This window comes from Anopheles coustani, chromosome 3 (genome assembly GCF_943734705.1).
Source record: "Anopheles coustani chromosome 3, idAnoCousDA_361_x.2, whole genome shotgun sequence".
NCBI lineage: Eukaryota > Metazoa > Arthropoda > Insecta > Diptera > Culicidae > Anopheles > Anopheles coustani.
Window position 1 is genome coordinate 67,423,111 of NC_071288.1, and position 27,800 is coordinate 67,450,910.

The window sequence follows — 27,800 nt, forward strand, 5'->3', positions numbered from 1 at the left end:
AAACTGCGCTAAACAATTCGGTAGGATAATAGAGTTTAATTTAAATATTATAACAAAAAGTTTGATGGCGCTGGCTGACCATCAACGTGCATGGTAATTCATTTTCGATTTAACTCAATTGCCTCAAGGGCACGTAGAAGAAAATCGTCGACGGACGAATCACGATCCATCAAGCGGCTCGTGCATCCTTTTGATTATCACCCCTACATTTCCACCCGCATTCCTAGGGTGCATTCTTTCTGCAGGAGCAAAAACCGGTCATAATTAGGATTCAAGGCCCCTTTCGGAAATTTGAACACATTTTCGGTAAATAATTTGCCCTTTTTCGTTACGTTCCGAATGTCGTACGTTCGTCGGGAGATAGTGGGAGACAAAACAGGGGAAAAAGGCACAATGGATACTGTTTATCACAAAAAAATGGACTCCCTAGGAAAGCCAAAAAGGAACATGAAAATAGAAAATTACGGACTCGGGAATGCGATCAAACAATTTTCCAACCATCGCCGTCGCTATCCAGGGCTCGGCGAACTTTCCCTTAGAATTATTATAATCAGGGGTGGGTTGGCCTCACCCATCCACCCTCGCTCGGTCGGCTTGTTCTTGGGTCGTGCTACGGAAGGACATCCACCATGCACGCCACGAGCCAATGACAATAAAAATTATCCATTGTCGAGTGGCTGTTGTCTCCGGTTCGATTCACTCGCGCGCGGGACGTATGGAAACGACGCCGACGGAAGTCGAATGGCCAACGTGTGCCGACTTCCGTAGCTAATTCCCGTCCAGCCTTTGGGAAGGCATTGTTAGTTGCCGGCATCATCATTTTTCATTTGCGTAATGTTTCCACCGCTCGATACGTTGATGCCTTTTTTTTATTTGTTTCATGCCCCTTTTAATGCATTCGAAATGCATTGATCAATGCTCCATGCATCTTTTTGGATATTTATTGGCGATAGTTAGAGGATTTAGTGTAGTGTTTATGTGACTGGATGATGAAGTAACTTCTCAATTTTCATTATCACCATCATTTTTAGCGAGACACATAGTAGTTAATTTCGGTTGACAGCTCCTTTGAGTAAATAAATAAAGAGAGTAATTTAAATAATTCTATTTGAATACTGTAATTTAATGGTTAAGCGTAGTTAAAAAAATTAAAGCAACAAATGAAAGCAAATGAAATAATCAAAAATTAATCTTTAGACGTCAAACAATAAATATTCTCCACGCTTATAAAAAACGGTAAAAATTTCAGAATTTCAGTCATAGATTCAATAACCAAAAAGTATCGAAAACTTATAAATATCAGTCTGCCTTCTATAGTTTAAAGTTTTTTTAATTGTTTGTGATGTCTAAACTCAAGGTAAGCTGAGTCTTCCACGTCGATGTGTGTACGTTCGTCTGGGAAATTTTTATCAAATTTGTTTTCAGTATTAAATGAATCTGTTATTTGATCGATTAATTGATTGTGAGGATTCTTCGCAAAAATTTAAATAGTTGTGCTACAGCAAATGCTAAAATAGTTAAATCCAATTGACTTGTAGAGAATAAAGTAAACTCTGGAGTAACAAAATTTTGAACATTGGATCCCTAGCCGGTTTCGGTTCGTTTTTGAATAATAAGCGATGAAAAGTGTCAGTATGTATACGAAATGTTTCACTGGAATATTTCACTATTCATTCCTGGAACTCACTTGTGCCGGTCGCACGCGATTGCGCGATGAACACGTGTACGCGACGATGGAAACTCGCCGGATTTTCTTAAAAACTAGAAAAGATGGATTAATCCGACGTTGAACAAAGTTGTTGGTATTAAAAAGCCCTTTTATTTGAGGGGTCATATGTTAAAATTGGTTTGGATTCAAATAAATTATTAACAAATTGACTATTTCAGCCATTGGCACTTTGTGTCGCGATTGCGCGATGAACACGTGTACGCGACGAAAGAAACTCACCGCATTTTCCCAAAAAACTAGAAAAGATGGTATATTTAAACTTCCAACAAAGTTGTTTATCCCAACAAGACCTTTTATTTAAGGGGTCTATCATGAAAATCGGTAGAAAAAATCAAACGTTATTAACAAATTGGCAAATGCTTGCCTAAATTGGTAACCGAGGTGTATATACCTTGTTTCTGGTGAGTTCTGTCTCTTTTCAACGCAATCGTGGAAACGCGTGCCGCGTGTTCGTGGGACTCCGTTGCTGTTCGCAACGGAGTTCAGTCAGTTCGTGTCAAGCCGCGTCGCTGTTCGGTTGTGGTGCAGGATATAGTGCGTGCGTGCGTGCAAAAGGTGTGCCGGTGTCAATGTTTTGTGTGCGCGGGCTCGCGTTCGTGTGCGTCGATGTGTGCACGTCCGTCCCGTGGCAGAAGAAGATGATGGAGCACTCCTAGTAGTGCCAAAAAACCTCGGTAAATTTCAATTTAGTGAGTTCTAGAAGGCAGTGATGTTTTATGGTATTCAGTGGCTAAATGTGTCTTTAGTTAAAACAAACCTGGTATAAAAGTGTCCATGAAAAAACAGGAAAACAAAAAGAAGTCATAAGGTTCTCAGGTCTAATCAGACAAGTATTTATGAAAAAGGCCATAGTGACGGGCTAGGAAGTGCTAAAGTTCGCGATGTGGCCGTGGTTGGAAAGTTATTGAGCCTTTTTGAAGAGGGTCAAATTTTAATAAAACCCCGAAAAGGGCACGCGAACAAAAAAAAAACAACAGGGCAACAGAAGCAAAGGGAAACGCGCGTGGGGCCAAATCAAATACACTTCCGCAAGATTTAAGGAAGAAAAACCCCGGCCCGGAACCACCGTCCCGGGGATAAACGACGAGGACGTGGATGAAGTACCAGAGGGAAATTCAATGAGCTGGTGGTGGTGGGGATGTTTTTGGGGATGTGGGGAGGTGGATGGAGATACCTTATTTTCCACGCAATATCAACGATGAAAGGAAGCTGCTGAAGGTTCCTTCTGGCTCCTGTTGCTACCGACACAAGGCAGCTTCTTCAGAGTCGATGGTCCTTCAGCTCGCCGCGAACAACGGTCTTCTTCGAGTCGGTTTCGGTGAAACGGTTGGCATATCTTGTGTGTGTGTGGATGTTTGTGTGGTTGGGTGTGGAGACGTGATAAGTACCGGTGTGAAAATTGCGATCCGACCCAACCTGCGTGGCACACCGGAAGGAAATGGAACGTTACGAAAAACCCCAACACCTCAAACGCGAAGCAAACCCCCCGCGGTGCGCCATTCGAAAGGCGGCGTGTAGATCTGCGGTGTGGATGCGAATGTCTACCGGAAGTTCCCGTGGAACGTGTTAGGGTCTCGCGATGACAAACGAAAACATTCGGCTCCAGTGGAGTTTGGATGTTGTGCTGCCAGGAGAGACGACGTGCTGTGCGAACACGCGGTTCGCCACAATAAACACGATGCGGATGAAAGTACGGCTCGGAACTCGCTCCATCCTTGCTACCTGGGCAGAGACCTGATAGAAGCCTTGAAGAAGAAAAAAGAAAAATCCCAAAACTGAAGTCAAGGAATGTCCATCAAGCGATAAACAAATGTGGCAACCGTTTAGGAAAGGTCTGGTCCCTTAACCAACCAACCCTCCTCGCGGAAGACCGAACCAGCTCCAGACGATAATGACAATTTGCGATTATCTTCTCATCGGGCCTCACTGTGTTTCGTGCCTCACCGTGGAAAGGGTAAACCCGGCTTAACTCCAGTCGGAAGCCCAATTTGCCAGCGGTCCACCTGTGTTACTGAGGCTCATTCAAACAAGAAGGAGAAAAAAAGCTCCCCAACCGTTTGGATTAATGCTCCAACTCCATGCGAACTCGCGGGGTCCTCGCAATCCCGGAAATTAAGTCTGCGGATTTGCAGATGTTCTCCGCAACTTACGCGAAAGGGGGAGAGCGTGGTGAGAGGTTTCAATCCGCGGGGAAAACTATCATCTCCCGAAGGTGGGAAAAGCGGGAAACAGGCAAATAAATAAACACCAAAAAACCCAGAGCGAATCGGGCACGCATGGTCGGGTCGGGTCGGCAAACGGCTTCTGGCTGACTGGAGACTGGCGTTCCGGTGTTGTCCGGCTGGCCGTCTGTTATAACCTGGCGCGTCGCCGGGTACAACTCCACGCGATGAATAATTAATCGACGGTCATTCATTATAAACGAAGCGCATATACACGTTCGCGTTTTCGTGCTGGACGCTGCGAACTCCGTGTCGCGATGTCCAACCGTGTGGATGAGGACTTAATTAAAAAGAAGGCAAAACAAAAATGGACAACAGGAAAAAAAAATGGCTCCAACCAGACATTTCATGCCCTTCGGAGGGTTGTGCGGATTTGCGGACTTTTGTGTGTGTGTGTGTGTTTTTTTTTCGGGCAATCACGTCTGGACGTTGCCAAAGTGTAGTTTATGTCGTGATGATAATTTGGGGTGAAATTAAACATAACCTTCAATTTCGGACCAGTTTGATTGATAGATTGAGGCCGCACGATCGATGATGGACATTAAAAAGTGGAGCTTTCAAAGGAGGGGCGCTATAATTGAACGACTATACCGGACAATCGTTTGGAGAAATTGTGCCAAAACGGTATAAAGCCAAAAGTGGCACATCACTTCAGCTCGATTTGTCATCAATTGTGTCGGATTTAGTGGTGTTGTAGATACGTAAGAAAAAAATAATTGAAATTATTGAAAAGAAAGACTTCAAAGAAAGACAGTTTAAAAAGTAATTGAATAACAATCAAACTACTATTAAACATTGTGAAGACTACAAAAGGTGTTTATTTAAGTGCATATTGCATTACCCTTGATTCCAACACTTACCGTAGCATGATGTACAATTTTTCAAACTCCGTTATCAACCACATGAGGCAAAAAATCTTTTGTAAAAAGTTCAAGTGCAGTTTGAAGTCAAAGTGAAAATTGATTTCTAAAAAAAATTTGATAGAGAGTTTTTCATCAAACTTCGTTCATTTCCATATTCCATGTTCCTCTGCAGCTTCATCGTAGTGTGCTGCGAGCGCTTTCCGTGTGCCAAAACATCGAAATCAATAGCCAAAAGCGGAGAGAGGTGCAAAAAAAGAAAAGATAAATCGTTTGTGTATTCGCCAAAAGAAAGTGTTGCGAAAAGTGCCAAGTGAACGAAAATCGTAGGGAGAAAAAAAAGGAAGAAGCTAAAAGAAATAATTATAATAATAGTTATAATAGTTCCAGGCCACACGCCGGATGGCTGGCAATATCTTCGTAGTGATTGTGGGTAAAACGAAGAAAGGAAAATAAAGTAAAAGAGTGTGCAAAACCAAACGGGTAAGCGCGGGAGTGGTTTGGTGAAGATGGCAGTGATTGCCCATCGGGCCGGCTTTCTATCGGTCGAGCTGTTTCATCCTTCCGCCGATAAAGTTGTTCGCGTCCGCGTGAGGCTAGATTGAGCTGGTGTAATGTAGCGTGCTCGCTTGCCCCGTTTTGATGATTGGTGTTAGCTAGCAACAGTGAATCCATCTAGCAATTCACAACTAACAGGATGCTGCTTTACTAAAGCGTTTCCTGCTCCTTTGGTGTGGCGCGTGATTGAAGAAGTACAAGCCCAAGAAGCTCTTCCCGCTGGAAGCGAGTGAAATAAGCTATAAAAAGAAAAACATCGTCTTCCCAGTGTGCAGACAGGTCCAGGGAAATCCATCGCATCCTTATCACCCCGAACGAGCGCCCCGGGTCAGCTTCTCAACGTCGGCCCAGTAGTGTGGGCGCATCATCCGTTAGCATCATGGTGGATATAAGCTCAATTATCGAGGGAACTGTCAAGTTTCGGGATGGAAAGAAGGTTAGTAGCAAACAGATGCCGCCGCTCGCAAAACCGGGAAGCGGACCCTGGATTTCACTAATTACCGACAACAATCGTACCGACCGCTCTGAGGGAAAACAAGGGCTGGGCACACGTGAAATGTAACCAAACTACGACTCCATCCCCAACTGCGCTGCCAAATGTCTACGGTCTCGGTCTATCTTCAATCTCTCCGTGTCCGTGTTCGACTAGTTCACGTCCTTATCACCGGAATCATTTGGATGTGGTTAATCTTGCAAGCGATTCACCGGTTCCGTGCGTCCTTTCGCTCGTAGTCCGTATGAGTATGAGATTTACATTTACGGATGCAGTACTGCACGGGAGGATAACACGCCACGGTTGGAGGGAATGATAAAACCGTTACGTTGGGTTTTTCCATTCGTCGGCGAGGAACTCGAAACTATGGGGTGAAATTCGTTGTTCAACGGACGTGTTGATGCTGATAAGGGATGCATAATGTGAGCACAGGAAAGATGAGGGTTAGTGTATGGAAGCGATCGATTTCCAAAATGGTTGCTTTAAGATACATAAGGAACATTTATCAAAACTAGTATTTTTAGTATCGGTTTTTATTGTAATGTTTTTCAAGAGGCCTTTTGTTGGGCTAGAAATTGACAAACTGACTTAAGACTTTGAGCAAAAAATTGTTATATAGAATTATTTTGGACTTAGACATACTTAAAAATGAAGATAAATTCCTAATAGAGTTCAGTTTTCAAGTTAGACATAATTAGAGGATGTTTCTAAAAGAAGAGACATATTAAAAAATGAAAATAAATTCCTATTAGAGTTCACTTTTCAAGTTAAACATAATTTGAGGATGTTTCCGAAAGAAGAGAATAATTGTTGCCCACGTTTCACGTTCTTTTGTTTCAATCTGGTTTCGTGGAAATTGTAAAGTCTTTAAACAAGTCCAACGTATAATTGGACAACGTATAACTAAATAAACTTTAGGCAAACTTCCTTTAACTTACCCAGAAAAATCGTCTTGTCGTAGGTGTACTCCATCAAGGGGAGCTTCTACAGCGGTGAAATCATTTCCAAATGGCAAAGGGCACGGGGGAAAATTGGGGAAAAATCATCTCGTGGTAAAAATGGAAGAAAATAAACGTTAACAAACACAGAAGTACGAAAAAAAAGGCCGATGAAAACCGCAAACCGTGGCACAAGCAACTCGTTTAGAAGTGAAAGACACAGGCAAGAAAACCGTCCGTGAAGAGCATCTTTTGGAAGTTCTGCGGGGATTGGGGCATGTAAGAAGCAACATGTCTATTGGTTGGTTGGACGCTGTTTGGAAAGGTTTCTCCGGTCTGTTGATTTGCGCGAACGAAGAAGAAGTTACAATGGCGATGATGTGATGGTGGTGGTGAATAAAATCAAGAAAGAGAGCAAATAAAACCGAAGGAAAATCCTCGCCACCGAAAAACGGCGTAATGACCTTCGGGATGATTTGCGAAAAAAAATGAACGAGCCAAGCCTAGAAGAAACTTGAAATTATGGCAGCTGAAGGCGGTGAGAAGTGGGTCCGAAAAACGCTACCCCACCGCTATAAGGCCACCGATGATCATTTCGAAACCGTCCGAATGGTGTGTTTCGCCGATGGGTGGAAGTAATTTCGTTAGTCCATACAGCTTCGACCATCAACTTTCTCACGGACGCACGTAACGCGAATTGCAAACTTCCTGCCCACGGGCTTCGTTCGCGTTCGTATCTCTTTCCCGGAGTTTTGCGCCTCTACGTGACCGACTTCAATGACTGGCGGAAAGTTTTGTTGCCGAAAGTTGGTACATTACCATCTCTGCTCGCTCGGCCAACTTTGAAAGTGCGTCCTCACAACCACACTCATACAGAGAGAGATCTCGTGGCAAACAAGGTGTTGTACCGATGCGCCAAAGTTCCTCTTCTGGGCAGGTTTCGTTGGAAGTCGTGACTATTTTCCTTTTGGCTCAACTTGCAACCATGGTAAAAGATGGGTTTTACGGTGGATTTGAGGATGCGTTTCATTTGCTTCCTCCACTGCTGAAGTCTCTAGAACTCCGGACGGGTCCGAAAGAGTAGAGTAGCAAGAAAGTAGAACCGCCGGAGGTCGCCGAACGCAAAGTTGCATCATGTTTCCCCTTAGAGGCGCAAAACCTTACGACCGAAACGGTGATGCTCTCCATTTCATCGGACAAGGCGACCGATCTTAATCGGATTAGACATTTTGCATTTATGCATTCAGCAATATTATACTCACCGTACTGTGCTGGCGGTGGATTGGGCTTGCATTCAGAACCACCTCCCCAGTGGGCTCTGCATATGCTGCAATTGCTTACTCCAATCCCAGTGTCCGGAAGAGCGTACGCAAAGGATCGTATAAACCTTCCGGAGACGGAAACGCTGGAGAGAACCGTCGTGACTGTCGCTCCGGAAGTTCTTCAGACGCTTGGGAAAGTTTCCCCCCCCCCAAGTGATAACGAAGGACCGGGACCTTTGGGCGGAAAGTCACTGGAAGTTGTGATATGAATTTTTCATCCCACCTCGGATTGATTACGGTGCGAGTGGAGATGCCTGGATCGACGACTCTCTAGGAAACCCCGATCGGGTCGGGAGGGATGATGACGAAACGTAAGAAAATTAATTTTCAATAATTAAAACCATCTTTCCCAGCGAGAGTCTCCACCTCATGCACTCGGTGCTGGGTTTTGCAAATGGATAAATTTGTTTCCTCAACCCGAGAGGCTTCGCTTTGGTAACCTCTCAGTACGTTCCAGCCCTTAGTGAGTCCACAACGACGATGCAACGACGAAGCAACGACGGTAACGAGGGCACAAGATTTAGGAGAAGGATTACGTGTGTAATCTCGAAACAATTTTATGGAATGTTGCATTCATCAATCTTTCCGAACGACGCCCCGGCCAAGCTCCGGTCCGGTTTTGTGGGGTTGGGATTATGAAATTGAACCAGGATGAAAATGATCGAGCTTCTAGCACGATGCATTTTGGGGAGGGCAGGCACCCGGCACCGACCAAGATTGGGTAGTTTGTTTTTGCAAGATTTTGTACGATTGCTAACAAGATTTTGCTCGTCGAGGTATGGGAGGTGTTAGGCAAGCACCTTCCAGTTATAGATTGAAATTATGACATCAAAGGATTTCGATTCGATAAGCGTTTCGAGGCATAAGCTGCAAGATTAAAATTGGGATTCATCGAATTACACAACTTTAGGTTGGAATATTTTTGAATTGGATTTATTTAACACTTCTTTAGGACTTCCATTTACAATTATATTCCGATTCCGTCCACGGTTTGGAACCACAAGACCTTACGGTCGTGGTCGCGCGAGAGTCACTGTCAAGATCAAAGAGCGAAATTTCGTTTGATGTGCATTTCACGTCGCAAAAGCTCAACACTTTATCGCTTGGGCTGCGCGTGCGGTGAAGGAAAAGCAACCTAAAACCGATTGCCGCAGAGGCATATCTGCACTATCTTGACACTTAATCGATAACCGCGAACCATTTTACACCCCCCGCTCTTATTGGTTCTGCCACCGGTTCGGTCATCAAAAGCCCATTCAGGTTCCGGGCGCAGATTGACGTAGATTGTCGGCTTCATTATGCCTTTCGCGGGAAAGGCACGATATTAAGCTGACGAGCGCGTTCCGAGCGAGTCAATGTCGTTCCGCGGGGTCTCTCGGCATCGGGTTTACATAATCTTTCCCTTCGTGCGATGTTCGATCACCCGATGGTGGAAGGTGGAAGCTGCATCGGTTGCTAATTTCCGATAAAATCACCGTAATATCATACCTTTGGCAAGGCCCTTGCGTCATCGTCGCGTAACTTGTGATTCTCTAAAAGGCCTCGTTAAGCAGCTGCACGCAATGAGGGTTACAAAATCGGACACCTTAAGAATGGAATGGTAACCGACATGGCGGAGAGTAGATAAGCCCCTCAGGTAAAGTAAACTTTTTGCGGATTATAACTCCTGTCCGGAGTAGTTGCGGGTCATCATCAGGTACTTGGCCGGGAGTTAAGCCTCTTCCCAAAAATTTGAGTCCATAATCAACGGTACCCTAAGAACTCCACCGGGACCGATCCGTCCGAGCTGTTGTGCTAATTTTCCCACCGGACTCATTTTCTCCTACCAACCATCTTGAGATGCACGGCTTTCTTTCACCTTTCCATCTTGCTGAAGCAACAGTAAAAGCGAACGGAACGGAGAATCGCCGGCCCGGTTCTGTCCAGTCCAGTCGCTGTTTTGCTCTATTTTGTGCGCTTCGCCAGCCGCAAAAGTTGGCCCCACGAAGCCCCACCCGGGGGAGCGGCGAACTTATGATGAAGATAATAAAAGAAACCGTTTCTTTTTCTATTAAATAATTCCGGTTCCATATTTCTGCGGACCTCGAGGCCCGAAGTCTTCCCGTGCCCAACGGTGGCAAACGGCAAAGTTTCCGGATTAATAAGATTATGTTATTATATGGCCGTAGAGGCCTCGTCGTTTTGATGGATGCAGCGGCGCAGTCGTTGTGGCAGCGGGGAGGCCTTTTGTTTCACGGTATCACGCCGCATTAAATTAGTTGTGATTTGGTGCCCCAGTGCCACGGTTCACCTGCTGGATGATGGATCTTCTGAGGGTGCGCTGGATACACCATATTTAAGGTGAATGAATTAAGTAAATACTTTATTAGGGTCTTGTGGAACATTAGAAATGTCTCAAAGTCCAAGACAAACGAGGTCCCAGTGTAGACAGATATCGTAACAGAAGGAGAGGGGAGAAAAAACAGGTGGCCACTTAATGGGCAGGTGAGAAATGTGTTTACTTCTTCCCGGTGGTTACTCTTTTCACGCTCCACTTAATCTCGAATGCTGAAGGTTGTTTTGAAAGGTTCATTATGTCTTTCTCGAGGCATAAAGAGCACTTTGTTCTTTCATTAGAAGTGCGTCTCTTTGGACATTCTCTGACGCAAACTGGAGGTGTCAATTGGTACGTTTGTAACTTTATGAGCAACCTGCCTTGCATATGGTGTTGCTTTTAGTCTCTGTTTTGAAAACTCTTTAGCGAAGCTGTTGTTTGGTACTTTTTTCCCCTTTTCACCTCCAGCTTTCGAATGTCTCAATTAACGTCAGTATGCAAATTACACTCGAGCGCAATGCAGTGTTTAAGATCTTAACCCATTTCTGTATCGATTCCGCATTTCGTGCCGCAAAAACTCGTCGATTAGCGTCGACCAACAACGCCCCGTACGGAAGAGGGCCTCTTTAATCGAAAGAGCTTTTGAAAAAGGAGCATTCTGGCAAACAGCAAACTCATCCGGGCACTTGTCTTGCGTAACATGAGTCGTTGAGCTGGCAGGGAAGGGAGAAAATGTCGTTGTCGTGACCCGAGTGATCCGTGTTGCCACCGCCCTTAGAGGACGACGTGCCGCTGGTGAAAGCATTTTCGTGTGATGGCTGCCGCTCGAAAGTGCACGAAAGCATGAAGAAAACAACAAAACTCTTCAGACATTGCAATTCTTGAGCGTCCTAACCTCTTCAAACCTTGGGGGGTTGGGGAGGTTGGGATTGGTTGGGATGGGAAGCGTACCGAAAGCAGCCTCTCGAGCTTCCGTGAAGTATACCTGAGCTGGCACCGAAAGGGGAACTACAGCCGGTACCACCGTCACCATTCGGCTGACATTTCACTCCGTTTGCTTGCGAACGTTTCCGGGGAAGATTCCAGAACGCTCCGGTTCCCAGAACGATCCCCGGGAAGGGAGGTGCTTTCTTTTTCTCTTAGTCCCAGATATTATTCCCATGCCACCGTGTCCATAGTTTTCCGGCACTATGGTACCATCTGTACCCCTTTCGGTCCCTCGGGTTTCACCACCATTCCGCCACCATAAAATCTCAATCAGTGTTCCGTTCCGTTGGGCAATGTTTTATTCAAAACGAAAATGAAAACATTTTCACTGCACTGAGTGTCCGATTTAGTTTCGTGAAGTACAACCGTCCACACCCGACGCCCCCGTACTTGGGGCTTTGGGAGAAATGGGTGTACCCGGGCTCGCTGTGGAACGTTCTAGATGGTGACATTCGAGCATTCGAGGGTACAGAGGGCCCATTAAAAAGGGAATCCTTTCTTTCTTTTTTGTTCGTTGGTAGGTGCGGATGTGGCGCTTTCGCATGACATCTCTCCATTGTGCTACGCCATCGTTTGGAGCGAACGATTGCCATTTCTCCAGCTCGTCTAGCTAGCTTCCTTTGACATTTGGTTTTAGGCACACACGCAGACGGAACGCGTCCTCCCCGAGTGCGCTGATTAGCATATGATGCTGCTCCGTAATATCATGATTTCGCCTCCGTAAGGGTGTGTCCTTTTTGGTATGACTCCCGTTCGCCATTATCTAGGAACGTTGCTGGAAATCAGTGACCGACGCTGAGTGCTCACAGCTAGATAAAAGAGCATATGGCATTGGCAAAGGATCCCCATTGGCCTTGGAAGCCCCTACTACCAGGGTGGCATTTGGAATAATACGCCCCAACCTGGGACGACGCTGGGACGCAACTTGGAATGACGAGAAATATTAATTCATTTAAATATTCATCAAAAGCGTGTTCGGAATTTTCTCCCCCCCCACCCGAGTGGTTGGCAAATCATAGGCAAGAAAAATACTAGGATCGGCGTTTCGAAATGTCTACCACGCGGATGGCGCACGCAAATCGTGGAACTCGAGCGATGTGCTGCTCCTTGACTGATGGACGCCCCTGCTTGGTGGCACGTCACACGCTTTTCACCGCAGTGGGGTGAAAACTTTAGCACCTCAACCGCGTCCCAACGCCGGCACATCCCTCCTTCGTTTGGTGAAGAGCAGCATCCCCTCGGTGATAGGATCAGGGTAATGACTTTGAAGCCGTCCCACGCCGATTCTGCGCTAGAGTTCGTTTGCGTATGTGATATACTGATTTAGCATGAATATTTTATGAATTTACATACCACCTCGGCTTGTTTAAATTTGGGTCTGCACTCCGCAACGCGCCCTCGGGAGGGGAATGGCTAGAAATTCTACCACTAGACGACGATGTCTGGTGGAAACTATTACCGTAGAAGTGTACCCCGGCTCGGCGTGGGCGCTTGGAGTGGAGTGAACTTTCCTCGGCACTAAAAATTCCAACCCTGGAATGCGTGACGGCTATAATTACACCACGCTTCCACCAGCTGCTTCTGTGGAACGCTCATCCCACCCGCTCGAACTTTAGTACATGTTCAAGCAAGGAATTACTACAATGTAGTAGCAAGTACCAGACCCGCACAGTTGGTGTAGTTTTGACACATTTCCTACCTACCGTTGGCAACTGTGGTTGGACCAGGATATGATGGTTTCCACCGTTAAACTGCTTCCGGAGGTGAAGGGTGTTGTTGACTTTTTGGACTAGAAAAAGTTGCGCCTTACCGTGCTACAATTTACGTCGGGTGCAATAGGATAAACTTTCGCGATGGCTGACTGTTTAGTATTCGTGGTGCGTACGTTTGGTGCAAGAAATGTTTAAAGGTATTGACATTACAATTACTCTAAACGCGTGGAAAGCGTGTGTCTTGAATCACTTATTCTAAATGTATTACGTTGAATTATAGGATAGTTTATAGTTTGCACATAAGAAATACAATTGCAAGTTTTAACTTCTTACTTGCATGCAAAACTTATTTTCGTTTTGGAGACTGTGAAACTCTTCTCGCAGAATTAGTCAAGTTTAGAAGAAGATTCAGTTTTTCAATTTTATTGATAGCTTCTAGTATTCAATCAGTTTGTTTTTTTTTTAATCTGATAATTTTAAGGTTATAGTTTTCGTTTCTTTAATACTGTAATTTAAAAATTATTGTTTTCAATTCTTTGAAAAATAACTTACATATATAAATTAGGTAGGAATGTACATCATACATGTTAAATATGGAGAAGAAGTCCAGTTCAAACATTAATCTTTAACCAGCACATTAACGCCAAGAACTTAAAAAAGAATGAAATACGCATTTAGAAACTATTTATTGCCAACATTTTAGCAGAGAAGTTTAATGAAAAAGGATTTCCATACATTATTAATCATAGTTGATCACAGTTGATGAGAATTATTGTATAAAAAGAGAAAACATAGTCCTATGAAACTGTGCTACAGATTTGTATTTGTCGTGTTGAAAATTATTTTTTTAAATTCTGTTATACCTTAAATATTTCTGTCCAATCAGACCGATTCAATTATTTCACCAACTGTGAACAGTTCCCTCTGCGGTGCAGTAATCGAACTCGAAATTACTCGAACAACCCGAAACCACCTGGCAAAGCCATCCTCGCCCGGCGGGAAGAAGAAGGGCTCGAATCCCTTGATGATGCGTTCGGGGCTAATGATAGTTTCGGGAACAACAAACAACAATGGAACTGTGTGCGTTATGTTTCTTGTTTTCAGCCTCACTGCACGTTCGCACACACGCACGCACGCGTCTTCCGTGCCGCACTATCGCTCGTTAAATAAATAATTATTCAATTATGAAAATTCCGCCTCGTAATGGTTCCGGGCGCTACTGATTGCGAAACGCTTGAGGACGAGGAACGACGCCCAAGAAATGGAGTCGATGCAGGGCTACAGGGATAACGCTCCGATAAATGAGCAACCAGGGAGAGGAGCACATGGTATTGGGGTTTGGGGGAAGCTTGAGGAGGGGTGGAAGGTGCCCGTGGGGGAAGCTTTTGCCCTGGCGCGTTTGATGTGGGCTTGTGTGTTTTGAATAATGAACGGTGTTGATGCTTCCAAACGGAACTCCTTGCTTTGGCAAAAGCTGGCTGGGGAGTGATCCTTTCCCGCCGGTCATGATTATGATGGTGATGATAATGATGATGATGATGATGACGATGTGGATGATGCTCGAAAGTTGCAAAAGTGGAGCGAGTCGGAGTCACCGCGCGATGCGTCGCTTACCGCTTAACTTGTCACTATTCATTATGCGTTCGATTCCTGGGGGATAATTAAACGCTTACTGGAGATTAATGGCCACGTACGGGTTGTTTTGTTTGTTCTAGATCTCCCGTGTTGCGTGAGTCACACCCCGCAGGCAAATTCAACCGGTTTCGGCAAGGCAAAGTTTTGCGCTCCGAGTCATAGCCACATTTTTGGCCCATGACGCATCATCGATCCACTGCACCTAAGGTCATCCCCGGCATCCAAGGAGGAAATATTCGCAGGCCACAGGAAGCATTTGGGATTCCGGGCTTCTTCGCTTCGAAAACCATAGCTCATAGCTACTCTTCGTCCACGGTAAATTCTGCACATCCTCTGCGCATCCGAGCGCATGGCCCCGGACAAAGTTCGGAATCCTTCTGACCGCATCGAAATCGAATATTTCGCCCAACTTGTGCAGGACCTGCCGCAGAAGATCGTCTCCCGTCTTTTCGGCAGAAACCTGTTCGACGTACTTTACGACGCCCGACGGAAGAACGCCCGAGAGATTGTCTTCCGGGAGTTGTGGAATTCGAGGGGCTTGCGGATGGACTTTCCGGTCGGTTCGATCGGTTTTCGGGAAGCGGTACAAAAGCACTCATAAAGTTATGATAGCAAATGGGCCGTAGGTGGTTGTACATATATGGGCACGTTGGTTGGGAGGCAAGACGGTCCAGACATACTAGACTCTGGGAACAATCTCTACGAGAGGCAAATTATTGGAAAGTCATCCGGAGTTCACGGGAACTCTCCACGAGTAATTCTGGAAGATGGGAGCTCTGGGAGAAAGGTTGTTTCAAAAGTTATTTCCCAACCTCATTGGGGGGTTGAAATTAAACCCATTTTCCTTATCCCTCCCCCAAATAAAGACACGTGAGCAACAGAATGCAGAACAATTCTCATTCGAGCAAGATGTTACCGGGTGGTATGGAAGAGTTTTTCACAAGTAATTTCTACCGTTGGGTTCTGTTGGGAAGTTTCCAGACCAAGACGAAGGCCGACGACGGCGACATGAGGGTCAAGTCGTTCCAACTTCTGGCGACCTTCTTGTCCTTGGTTGCAGGCGACCGTCGCTCTTCCGGAAGAATGCCATCCCGGGGCCCAGGTTCACCGTTGCTAGCTTTAAATAGTTTCCCGGCGTTGCGGGCGAAAGTGTTGTGCTGCACGGGGAATTCTAATGGACTCGGTTAACCGAGTAATCCGGGGGCAAAGCGGGACGCACTAGAAACGGATTCCGGCGTCGACTCGGGTGACACTTTCGATGGCAAATCATGTATTATTCAATCGTCGTGCTCGTACCCTCGGCTCGGTCAAAGTCCAAAGCCATCGCTCTGCGGACAACCTGAGGGATTCTACTTTAATCCAACCCGAATTCGTTAGCCCGGGAGGAAGAATGCATTTCGCCGCCCGAACGGATTGTGCAACGCGGCGTGCATTCCTGTGCAATCGCAGGAAGAGTGCCGCCGTCGATGCTGAACCGAACCTGGCGGGGGGAAAGTCCGACTTTGGCTTGGAAAATCTAAACAAAGCGAAAGTGTTTTTATACGCCTCTTTGCTGGGTTTGCGCGAGTCTGTGTGGGTGCACGGGGTGCCTTCGGAATTCGTCTGCGTAAACAGTGTGTCGGAAATTTATGGAAATTTATAGCAACAATTTTCCCCGACCCTTTTCGGCTTTTCGGTCGCTTCGGAGGTCGCAATTCAGGTCGCGTTTAAAACCACCATCCCGCAACGCGTCCTGGCTTTTCTTTCTAACTCCACCACAAACCAGAAACCGGATGGATGGGTTTTTTTTCTAACATTAAAACCAAATTCTAAACACAAAAAAAAGGAAACTCACGCAGCGCAAGATCGAGGGCGGTTTTTGTTTTTTATTCCTCCGCTCGGGAAGGGCGCGCAATTAAAATTTTTAATGCTCCGATACCACTGTTTCGTGTGGAATCGAAATTTAGATTTCGAATTGAAAAAACATTTATTGACTCGCCCTGTTCCGTCCCGCAAGCGAGATTTGATTACGCGCCGGGGTCTTGCACCGAAATTGGAGCAACGATTTATGAACTGGCTTATCTAAATGTGGGTCAAATCGGGTGCACTGTTAGCTCTGGTGCCAACTGTACGTTGCGTTGTTCAATGAATAGAATCGTTAAACCGGTGTGTTTGTTTTTCCTTGAGAACACATTGCTTCCGAGCTCAAAGGAAATAGGAAGCAATTAAATGTATTTCTCCAAACAGTTTTTGTCGAAATGAATAAACCAGATTTTTCAAACTCAAGCTTTCTAGTCAGTTAACCATTTAAAATATTTCTTCTCGATGATCTACAAGTTTTCGAAAAATGTTTAGTTTGAGAAAATTAGAAAAAAGATTTTAATTCTAGGATTTTTCAATTTGGATTGTTAAAGACAGTCTGGACCTATAAGTCTAAACTCTCTCTAATAGTCCGGACCCATAAGTCCAAACTCTCTCTTACACCACCTCTCTAACAGCACTAAACGAAAAGGGAACAATATCAGCGTTAGGCAACGCATAAATAGGTGAAAAGCGCGAAAACGGTTCTTGTACTCTGTTACAAGCACAAGAAGGGAAATAAAGAGTAAATTTTTGATTTTGTTAAAGACCAGTAGTTCCTAAAAATGATTTTAATTTCTACGCCTCTGAAAAGTTTTTTTTTAATATGGATCCTTAAACAGTGTTTCCTGCAAAAGATGAGAAAATAACATATAATTGTGTTTTCTATTTCTACCATAAATCAAAGCATTTCCTTCCCATCACTTCGAATGTTCAGAGTTCAGAGGGTAAAAGTACTTCCATTCAATCTCGTACATTCGTGCGTTCCATTCGTAGACAAATGTGCTTCGTTTCACCATTCAACGAAGCTGTCAGTTAACTAACAGTTCCCATGCAGCACATCGTCATCGGATTGAGAAATGTTTGCCACAAACCCAGCCACGTTACCTTCAACATTCGACAAAGGAAACCACTCCACTCCGTAATCTGTTGTACGGCAATCAGATTCCATCGGAGGAGGCACCGTGGAAAACCATGGGCAAGAATGATTAATTAAATCCTCAGAATTCGATGCGCCCCGCGCACGCCCGGAAATTAATTAGATTTCGCCATCTTTTCGATAATGATGCTCGGATGGAGAAAACTGCCGGGCATAAAATAATGCTACGCGTAGTGTATTCTGGAAGGAATCAAACGAATCTCGAATGCCCCTGGGGAGGAGTTGGTATGGTGGAGGAGGAATAAATAGAACACCGGGCTGGAAAGAAGGCCTCAGGTGGTGGAATCCCCACCGGGGGAGGTTGTATTGAAGCCAAGTGGACGGAAAATAATCAATCTGACCCACATCGGCAAACCGTCTCCCCTGAATAAGTGATACACGAGTGGGTTAATCAGGTGGAGGGAAAGTTCAACGTCCCGATTGAACTTCGCCTTCGAACTCCCGTTGGAGCATGATTATCTTTAATCTCAAACGAGAGGGTAGAATTGGGTCTGTTTGGGAAAGTTTTGGACTTTCCCATTAGCTTCCGGGTTTTTAAACATTTTCGGAGTCCTTCCTTCCGGTGGATTCGGTTGGTTTTTCCGGTTTCGACGCAAAATTACTTTAATATTTACCCTCTCCCGGTTGGAAGTGGCGTTTTCCTGCAGGTTGCTCCATCATACACTCACCGATGAAAAACTTAATCGATAATCGACACCACCGCGAGCACCTGTAGCACCATCCGGAAGGACTTTTCCGACCAGAGCCGTAGTTCCGGAGTCATTAACGAACAACCGAAAGGAAAGAAGGGTTCTTATGTAAACAACCGACTGCTTGGATATCTTATTTCGCATCGGGAGTTGGGGCAGGGTTTTCCCCGGTAATGGTGATGACTCCAACGTGCTGCTAGTAGAGTAGATTCCGATGCCGAATCTCAGGGTGTGTGGAGCCATTTTCCACGGCTTAACCAAGGCTTTACCTGGTAGCACCGACATCTTAATCGATGATAACGGTAATGATATCATTATCAGCTGCGTGCTTCTTGAGTTTTCCCCCCAGTTTGGAAACGTGTCTTCACTGGGTTCAAATGTGTCTCGAATTTCTCGCCCGGAATGTTTCCCCCAGCCTTCGTCACCACCCGCTCCCCTGTGTGCGTGAGTAATTTCGATAAACAATCAACCCAGGGAACGGAGGAAAACTCGTTCAATATTGGTTCACTACCCACACGGGCAAAAGTTGTTGGTTTGAAGGTTGGTGTGCTGTGCTGTAATTTACGTAACCAATTCGCGCAAGGGAATCACCCCTAGGGGCGTTCCGGGTTTTGTCGCGCTGTGAGAAATTTTCCGGACTTAGGCTCCCCTCGGAAAGCCATTATCGATAAGGACAAATATTTGGTTTCTAATTTAACTCGTCGGGAACCGTTCCACCGCCATTCGACGCCATGTTTACCGACGAAACTCTGGTGGCGTTGGATGGAATTAGTTTTCGGAAGGAAATTCTCCAACTGACGACTGACATGAGGAATTATCAATTTTAATCGTTTGTTTGATCAGTAAATTGGGTCCGCGTGGAAGTGCGTTACGGTCTTTGGAGAGAAGATGATGAAGGCAAACTATTTAATTAATAGTTTTTCTAATAAAACCCGTTCCGAAGCGAGAAAATCGGAGGCGCTTGGAGGTGTTCGTTTCATGAGGGAAAGTGAGAAATTCCGATGTGGGGATCTGTGTGTGGAAAGATAATTTGTGGTAAAATGAAGTCCAAAGCGACGCAGCCACGAGTCCCCACACATTGCCCACCAATTTGTAATAAATCTTGCCCCACGCGAGACCCATCGAGGCCTGAGGCCCAACTCCTCCCCCAGGCCGTTTCGAGTATGATTAATGTGAAGTAACGCGCGCGCACTTCAATTGACTACCGAGAGACCGAACCGAAATTGCATCGCAGCAATTCCATCCAATTTGGCTCGGTAAAGGCCACAAGAGTGCATTAAAATCCAGCCGCACTGTGAATGGGTTTTTGTTGAGGCGCACAAAAACCCATTGCTTCACACCCACCCGAAGCCGGAGTGCACTTGAACAAATTTGATGGCCACTTTCTGTGCGAGCGTCATTTTCTTCGATCCGGCCAGCTACTTCGGCCGGCTTCGTCCCTTAATGGGCGCATCGGGAGGAATGGAAGAAAATTACCACCAATCCGACACCTACTGCTGATGCAGCCGAGTGGTTCCTCGGAAGTGGAAAATAGTTTTTCTCTCCCAAATGTCCTAATACTCTTCGCCAGTGCGATGTACCCATAAATCACCGGAATGATTGGCGTTGACTGGCGCGGTTGGAAAACGGTAGAAATCAATTGCGCAGCCTGCGACTGCGAAGAGCTTTTCCCGGGGCCTGCGATTCACAATTACGCAATTAAAGTCCATTTTACCATGCTCCACCCCACAGCGTCATGCAGATAATGGCTTATCACGGTGGCCACTTTTCCGGAGAAATGTAATGGAAACAGGCAGACAACGCGCCTACGGCGCCGGGCCTGTGTCTCAACAAAATGAAAATGAATTAAAAACAAAACGGGGAAAAAAAACTCCGAAAGAAGTGCATCATTAAACCAGCCGAGAATGAAACGAGAACAAAGTTAAAGGCGCCCCCCCAAGTGCCGTTTGTGCCCACTTCCACAAGACGATGGAAAATGGAAGCGGCGAATGCACTCTCGCTCGAAATAATTACAATTAAATGCGTCGTTTTCGCTTCGCTTCCCCAGCAACCGTTTCCGTTGGGCGGAAGGGTCTTTTTTTTTCTTGTAGAACAAAGCGGGAAAATCAACCAATGGAGTAGAATTATTCACCCACTAAGTGAGTTCGGTGCCTGAAGAAAATTACTCTCTTCATCGATTGCGGAACAAGTCCGTCGAATAATATCTTTCCGGGCGCAATAAGGCACCAACCGTTGCCGGTGCGGAGTTTGAAACCATGAAGTTGACAATGAAAAATAGAAATGACATGGAAAGCAAAAGAATACATAGTGGAAAGAGTTATTAGAATATTGAATTTAGTGCTTAAAACAGTTAAACAAAAACTAAACACATGTATAAATAAAAGAAAATGAAGTATTTTAAGTGATGAAAGACATTTTTAAACTATCACTTTTGTTTCAGTTTATTTAAAAATTTAATTAAACGACTTACCAAAAATATTATTTATAAAAAAAATGACATGGAAAGCAATACAATAAACTGTGGGAAGAATGATTAGAATATAAAATTTAGTGCTTAAAACAGTTAAACAAAAACTGAACACATGTATAAATAAAAGAAAATAAAGTATTTTAAGTGGTTAAAGACATTTTTAAGCTATCATTTCTGTTTAAGTTGATCCAAAAATATAATTAAACGATTTATCAAATCTATTATTTATGGAAAGATTAATATGGAGAAAAACCAACTAGCTATTTATTCTCTCAAAACTATCACGAGCCATTTCACCTGAACCTGAAACGGCATTATGATAAGTTTTCGTGGGTGTCCTCCAAGTCCAAAGCCTCCAACTTTTCCAAATTCCACTCAAAACCGCATAAAACTTTACAAAAGTCCACTCATAAAACTCCACCAAAAGGTAGGACAATAAAACCTGTCAAGCTGTAACCAGGAAACGTCGGTCCCGCAAAAGGGGACGGCTTGGCTTCATAAATCGTCATCATAAATCGTTGTTGGTTCATGTCCCCGTTTGGTTTGTTATGTTTAAGTAGAAAAAAAAGGATAAAAATCCTCTGTCCAACCTAACGCTTTCCCTTTTCCCTGGGGACCATTTCGGGCCGAAACGGAACCGTAAGGATACTTGGAGAAAGATGCTGCCCTTTTCCCAAAACCTGCAAAGTTCTTTTCTTAAGCGAATTTTAGTTTTTCCCGGGCCTGTGCGTTTCTTTTGTCTACTTTCCGTCTTGCGAAGTTTGTGCAACTTCTTGCCGGGACGTCCGGCCACGAAGAGGGACAAATCCCCTATGCGACCTTTACAAAACACACACAGACACATACACACCCACTGTGATGGTTAGGGTTGCGTTACAGGAAAACCAGTCCAAGCCCGGTAATTCCGACCAGTTTTTCATCAGAAAAGAAGATTCACTGGGACGTTCTCTTACTGCTTGATGTCACACATTTCATCTTCATAAAAGAAAATTTTCTCCCATTGTTGTAACGCCGGGAAGCTTTTTCCGCCCGTCTCCTTCGCCCCGGGGGAAAAGCTGCGAAGGATGGGAAAAACCCGTGTTAAAATGGCCCCGGCCGGCCCAGCGAATGATGGAAGCGGAAGCATTCGTTACAGTGCGAGAAACTATGTTAAAAGAAGTAAAACGGTAGTTAGGAAACTATTCAAAAGCACAATAATGCAACGGTATTATTTTCGCCGGAACCTCCATCTATCCCGCCGCCGGCGAGCTCTTTCATGTTGCCCGAGTTTTCCTTGCCTACTGCGACCGGTTCGCTCTTCTGTCACGGGTCGAAGGATCACTAACAGATCCGGCCGTGGTGGGGAAACACTGGCACAGTTTATATTTCTCTACCACTTTTCCACCTCCACGCCAAACGGTGGAGACATTTATTCTTTTCCCTCTGCGAAGGTTTTGTGCTTTGGACCATTTTGGTCCTTTGAAACGCAACGTGCGTTTTATTTGCAATGTCACAATTCATCTCTACTCGTTCGTAAGGGTTGGTACTCTCCTACACGAGTGAAACAGCTCGGGACGTTGGGAAAAGTTCAACCTGAGCCCTGTGGCCCGTGGTACCGGCTATAATTTAAACTTGCCAAAGGTTCACCCAGCAGCAGGGAAAACCCTTGCTCTCAGCCCGTTGTTTGGCGTCGGACGCAAGGAACGTGAACTCGTAACTCACCGAAATGTCAGCGAAAGAGTTACCAGACACTAAAAGGTAGAGGAAAAAAATCGGTATACCTTTGGTTAAAACCGACTCAGCTCCCTCCGACGCAGGACGAGAAGGACCCAATGACTTCACAGTGGATGAAAAATGGCCTCAACTCCCGGCAAGCGTGTGCATCTTTTGGGGGGATGGAGTGCCGTCTCTCTCGCTGGGATTGCGTTCAGTTTAACTCGTGGTTTCCACAAATCTAAAAGTCTCATTCTCGGTTTCCGTTAGACTTTTTTTTTGTGAGTGTCCCGTTCGGTCGGTGGGACAAAAGGGGAGCATTTTCCTTTTTCCAAAGGATCCCACCGTTTTTTTCTCTTGCTGTTGGCGTGGATCTTTTCCTTTTGGCGCCTGTCACTGAGGCTGCTGCGAATGCGGCAGAATGGCAGAGAAAAGGTTTTGAATAAATCAGACCTTCACACACTTTATGTTGGCGTTTATTGCAAAGATTATGAAAATGTGTTATCCTTTCCACGTTCCCTCACGGAGCTCCCCCCAGATTCCAATAGATGACCTTCCATCATCCAGCGATGGGCCGGAGGGAAAGGATTGCATTTTTGGAATTTATGTTGGAATGCTTTGGATTGGGGAGTGAGGGTCGGAGTGGGACGGCGTTTCTAACGAGCGTTTAGGCACGACGATTTCCATAGGATTTATTCATAGAGGTTTAGTCCTCTGGGATGCTCAGATTTAGCTTAACAATTGGAGTAGAAGAATGAATATTTCCATGTGGCATACTTCCGATTTTGATTTTCCAATATTTGGACTCCGGCGGGATTTGAAAGGTCAAGCCAGGGATTTAAGATTACGATAATTTTAAAGCTAAAAAGCGGATATTTATGTCGAAAATAAGCTTTTGAATTCGCAGTTACTGAAAACCACGAACAATATTTTTCCCCTTGCTGGTTGTGAACTGTTTTATAATTAAAGCATCTTCAAAATGATACTTTTTCTGTGAGTCAATTTTATTTAAACCATTAGAAAACCGGTAACGTCAACTCTTTTTATTTACTCCAACATCTGGTTTGATTCCCAGGCAATCATCAAAGATCAACTTGACGCAATTCGATCAAACTCAGTCTCCGCTAGAAAGTCATCAGGAGCAAAAAATAAAATAAAACAAAATACAGACACCGCCTAGTTGCAGCCGATCCAATATCTCGGTAGAACGACTGGATAAACATTGGTTGAATTTAATTACCATTTTTCGCCGTACCATGCCGTAGCTGGAAACACGAAACATACAAAAAACCCTCACTCGACAAACTGAAGCTGTTCCGAAGGGAATCGCAAGTTTTCCAAGTGTTTGTTTTTTTGTGAGTTCATTTAAGGTTTTTATGTTATGGTAGTTCGTACCGCGTGTTTTTTTCAGTTTGTGTTCAACAAGAAAGCTTCCCGGGCGGGTGATTTTTCGTTTTAATTAATGCAAGCTATTGAATGTACACGCCTCTAATGGTTTGGTGGAATCGTTTGCAGAACAGAATGTTCGTAATGTTTTTGCTCAAAATTAATTGGCTGATTATTCGTTGAAATTGTATTTTATTTGTATTAAGAGTGAATTGAACAAGAAATTGCTTCTAATAAGTGATCAGTTTCTGCATAAAAACCAACTGTAAGTAAATGCAAAAACACTTTTAATATGAAAATAATTGCAAACTTGTTTGGCAATAAACAACAAACGCAAAGAAAGAATCGGGAAACGATAGTATTTACAATTGAACAGTATAAATCTATGTTCGGAAGCAACAAACATTTGTTCATCTATTTGTTTTTATCATTCGTTTTGAATTACTAAGCTTTCAATGACAGCTGATTTGTAACTTCAAATTGAAATAAATTTGTAAAAAAACCCGTAATGGATCGAATTGCGCGGACAAGCGTGTGATTCAAACAGGATGAAGATTAAATTTTGTATCCGACTACTTTTGACCTCTTGTGAAGAAGTTTGCTTAACGTCCATGGATGGGTTTTTGACAAAGTAATGAAATTTGCTTCGATTGTAATTGGAATGACAAGTGGTTTAATTGAATAATTTGATACAAAGGTGTGATAAAAAACAAAACCCGATACGCTTTCTAGATTAGGGTAGTTTTTCACATTTCATCTTTATAAAATGTGTAATTACTAGAGATACGGTGTATAAAATGTTAGTTTATGGTATGCTGGAAAATAAAATGAAGGAAAGCATTGTTCGAATGAGTCATCCGCCTGCAAAGGGTTAGAATACTACCAACCATGGCAATTATCTATACTTACTGAAGTCAACTTTATTGTCCCCGCCGGTTTCTTTCACGATAATAAATCGTTTTTCAGGAAGGCCCGATTTTCTCGCCTGGAACACAATAAAAAAGTCAGCCTTCGTTCGGTGCCAGAAAAATTAATTCATCACACACATGCAACCTTTTCATCGGAGGGACCCCCTTGAAATCTGTCCACCGAACCGGGCCTCCGTACAAAACGCAGCCTTGCCAAGCGAACCCTCCAGCGGACGAAGAAAACAGCTCAATCAGTGTAGAGCTGCCGGAAGCGGATGCCGTCCCCGAGCGTACCGATTGCGCAGCTTCCGACACGCGCCGAGTGCGTGCGTGGCTGTGTGGCGAGTCCCCTTTTGCCACATGGGACCTCAATTAAGGCGACCGAAAAGCCGGGCCGGCGGGTGGATGTTTTTCCGCGATCGAAACCGAACCGCCACGGCACAACAAACATTGGTGTGCTCGTGATTGTGTCGCGACCCAAGTGCCCAAGTGAGGAAAATGCCACCCAATTAGTGTTGTCGAAAATACCATTTTAATGAGGCTCCCGGGAGGATTTTGTCTCGACCGAGGGAGGGTGCCTTGTCGCAGAGAAAATCGTGGAAAATCGGGGGACGGAGATGAAAAAAAAATGAAGTAATGAAAAATCTCGACAGCTGCAGCTCGGCGAGAAGTACGTGTTGCGATACGTCATTAAACGAGGATATTTTTCTCTCCAGCATCTAAATGAGAATCCTTCATATATATTTTCAACTCTAAATCTTGTGTGTAGGGAAATTCTTCGGAGAATTTTGTTTACATTCTGACTGATCTGAACATTATTTTTCATAAATTTCACTGATCTGAACATTATTTTTCATAAATTTATGCATCTATTTTCGTAGAAATCTAGTATGGTTTTGTGTCTTCTTTCATCGTATCTCGGGGATTAATGCGTAATCCAACTCGGTTCTTCCCAGTCTTCAATCGATTTTGGAAATTGATCGAACAATTTTGATTGAAATTCCAATCCATCCAGCTTCATTCTACTGTCCCTTCCTGCCCTGAATTTCGTACACAAGAAGTAACTCATCGAAGGTTTCGTTGTGTTGAATCCTGCCGGAATTTTGCTACAGCTTTTGAACAACAGCTCCTGAGCGACAACAGTTTGTAGTCTGTTCCTGGAAGGTCCTTTTGCGTCGAAAATACCACTCAGGAATGAGTAAATTAAAAATATCCTTACTATGGTCAGTACGGGTTCGATTTCTTGGCAGGACAAATTCCAAACAGCCCGGAGATGGACGATTCGTGTTCATTCTCGTGTTTCAGCTTCGGTACAGACACGATAACCAGACGTCGACCGATCGAGGTGGGATTTTAACAGTCCAACCAGGAGTCGATTACCGCCGGTTTTGTGTTGTATTCTATTTTCATTTATCGAGGGGTTATGTTGAAAAAACAAAACCTCTCGTTCGCGACGAAACGGATCGTAAAGTCGCACCTCTTACCGGAAGCGGCTGGCGACAAAGTATTGGTAAAAAGTTCCGAACAAGTACCGAAGTCCGTACCGAACGAGGTGGACGTGCTGAAGCCATCATCCCTTAAGCGGTCCTTGGTTTGTTTTTTGTTGTTTTGCCCGGGTTGTGTTCTAACCCTCCGAACGTCGGTGCACCGCGAATCGGTACGGCGTTATTGATTTTCCCTGTGCGTTTTATTCATTCTCCCCTCCAAAGGACCAATCAACGGCACGCACATACACGAAACTTCGACGGGGGAAAAACGGCATATTTGGCAAATACGGTCGGTTTTCGACGCCATTGTCAGACGATAACAAACAAAAAAGAGGTGAAAGGAACGTAGGAAGTCCTTCCAATGGTGCTATGTTTGTCAAGGTTCGTCGCAATCGATTCCGTGTGCAACTTTGGGAGGGTGCATAAGGGAAAAATAAAACCCGGTCAACACCTTCGATGGTTGGTGACGTGTTTCAATGTCAACTTTTCTGTGTTGAAATTAGTTGCTTCCATACAGTTGACAACACTAATGAGCAACATTATTTTAACAATTTTTATCTTTCGAAAGGCTTTCATTATCTAGGGTAAGTGCTCTTATAGTGGTGGTAGGTATTAATAGTGGTTGTAGTGGAACAAAATTCCAGCTCGACGATGAAATAAATACAATGAAGATATTTGTTCTTCTGTAAAATGTTCTTTGGTCTTCTGCGGAGTGTTTAACAGATAAACCTTCCCAGTCCGTAATAAATTAAGGCTCCAAAATTAATGTTTTCCAAACAAATTGTACTAACATGCTGGATATCTTAAGAATTTATCAGGTATGCCATGATTTCTTAAAGGCTATAAATAACTGCAATGCATTGGTCTTTGAGTAATGTTGCCGTTTTGCTTTAATTATACTTCAAAAATAATTCATTTTATCGTGTATTTTTTATGGTTTACGGTGAAAATTGATGTTTTTTTCGAAGAAAAGGCGTGTTTTAATCATAATTGGTATAAATATGTAAAATATTGTGTTCTTACCACTTATATTACATCATATTGTAAGTTACATGGCTAACTGCGCCACCATACCGTTATCCTAGTTATTTTTATAATGAATCATTATAAAGGACATACATGGCAACATGTGTTCGTTTCCCGGCAGCGCACCTCGCTTAGAACTGCGTACTTCCCCTTGCGCTGATGATTTATTGTTTATTACTGTATCAGGTTTCTTACAAATTTCCACTTGTGCATTAATTCTTTTGCGCCGGTGCATTCAGGAAAAAGTTGGATTGAGTCGAAACCCTTGCAGGAAAGTGTAGGCCTCTCACCCCTCATATTTATTTCGCGAAAAAGAAAACGTTACACTCGGGACCCATAAATGCAACCTATCCGTGTTGGAACCACAGGGGAGT

At 44.3% G+C, this 27,800-nt stretch overlaps 1 protein-coding gene across 1 annotated transcript in view; it reads left to right on the forward strand.

Moving 5' to 3' along the window:
• Positions 1-2,242: 2,242 nt before the first annotated feature.
• The window catches only part of LOC131261762 (uncharacterized), a 173,756-nt gene continuing 148,198 nt past the window's right edge, over positions 2,243-27,800 (forward strand). Inside the window, exons 1-2 of the mRNA XM_058263645.1 lie at positions 2,243-2,403; positions 4,987-5,805. Of these exons, the coding sequence (XP_058119628.1) occupies positions 5,749-5,805 (57 nt within the window). The 5' untranslated portion in view covers positions 2,243-2,403; positions 4,987-5,748. The remainder of the gene's footprint in view (positions 2,404-4,986; positions 5,806-27,800) is intronic.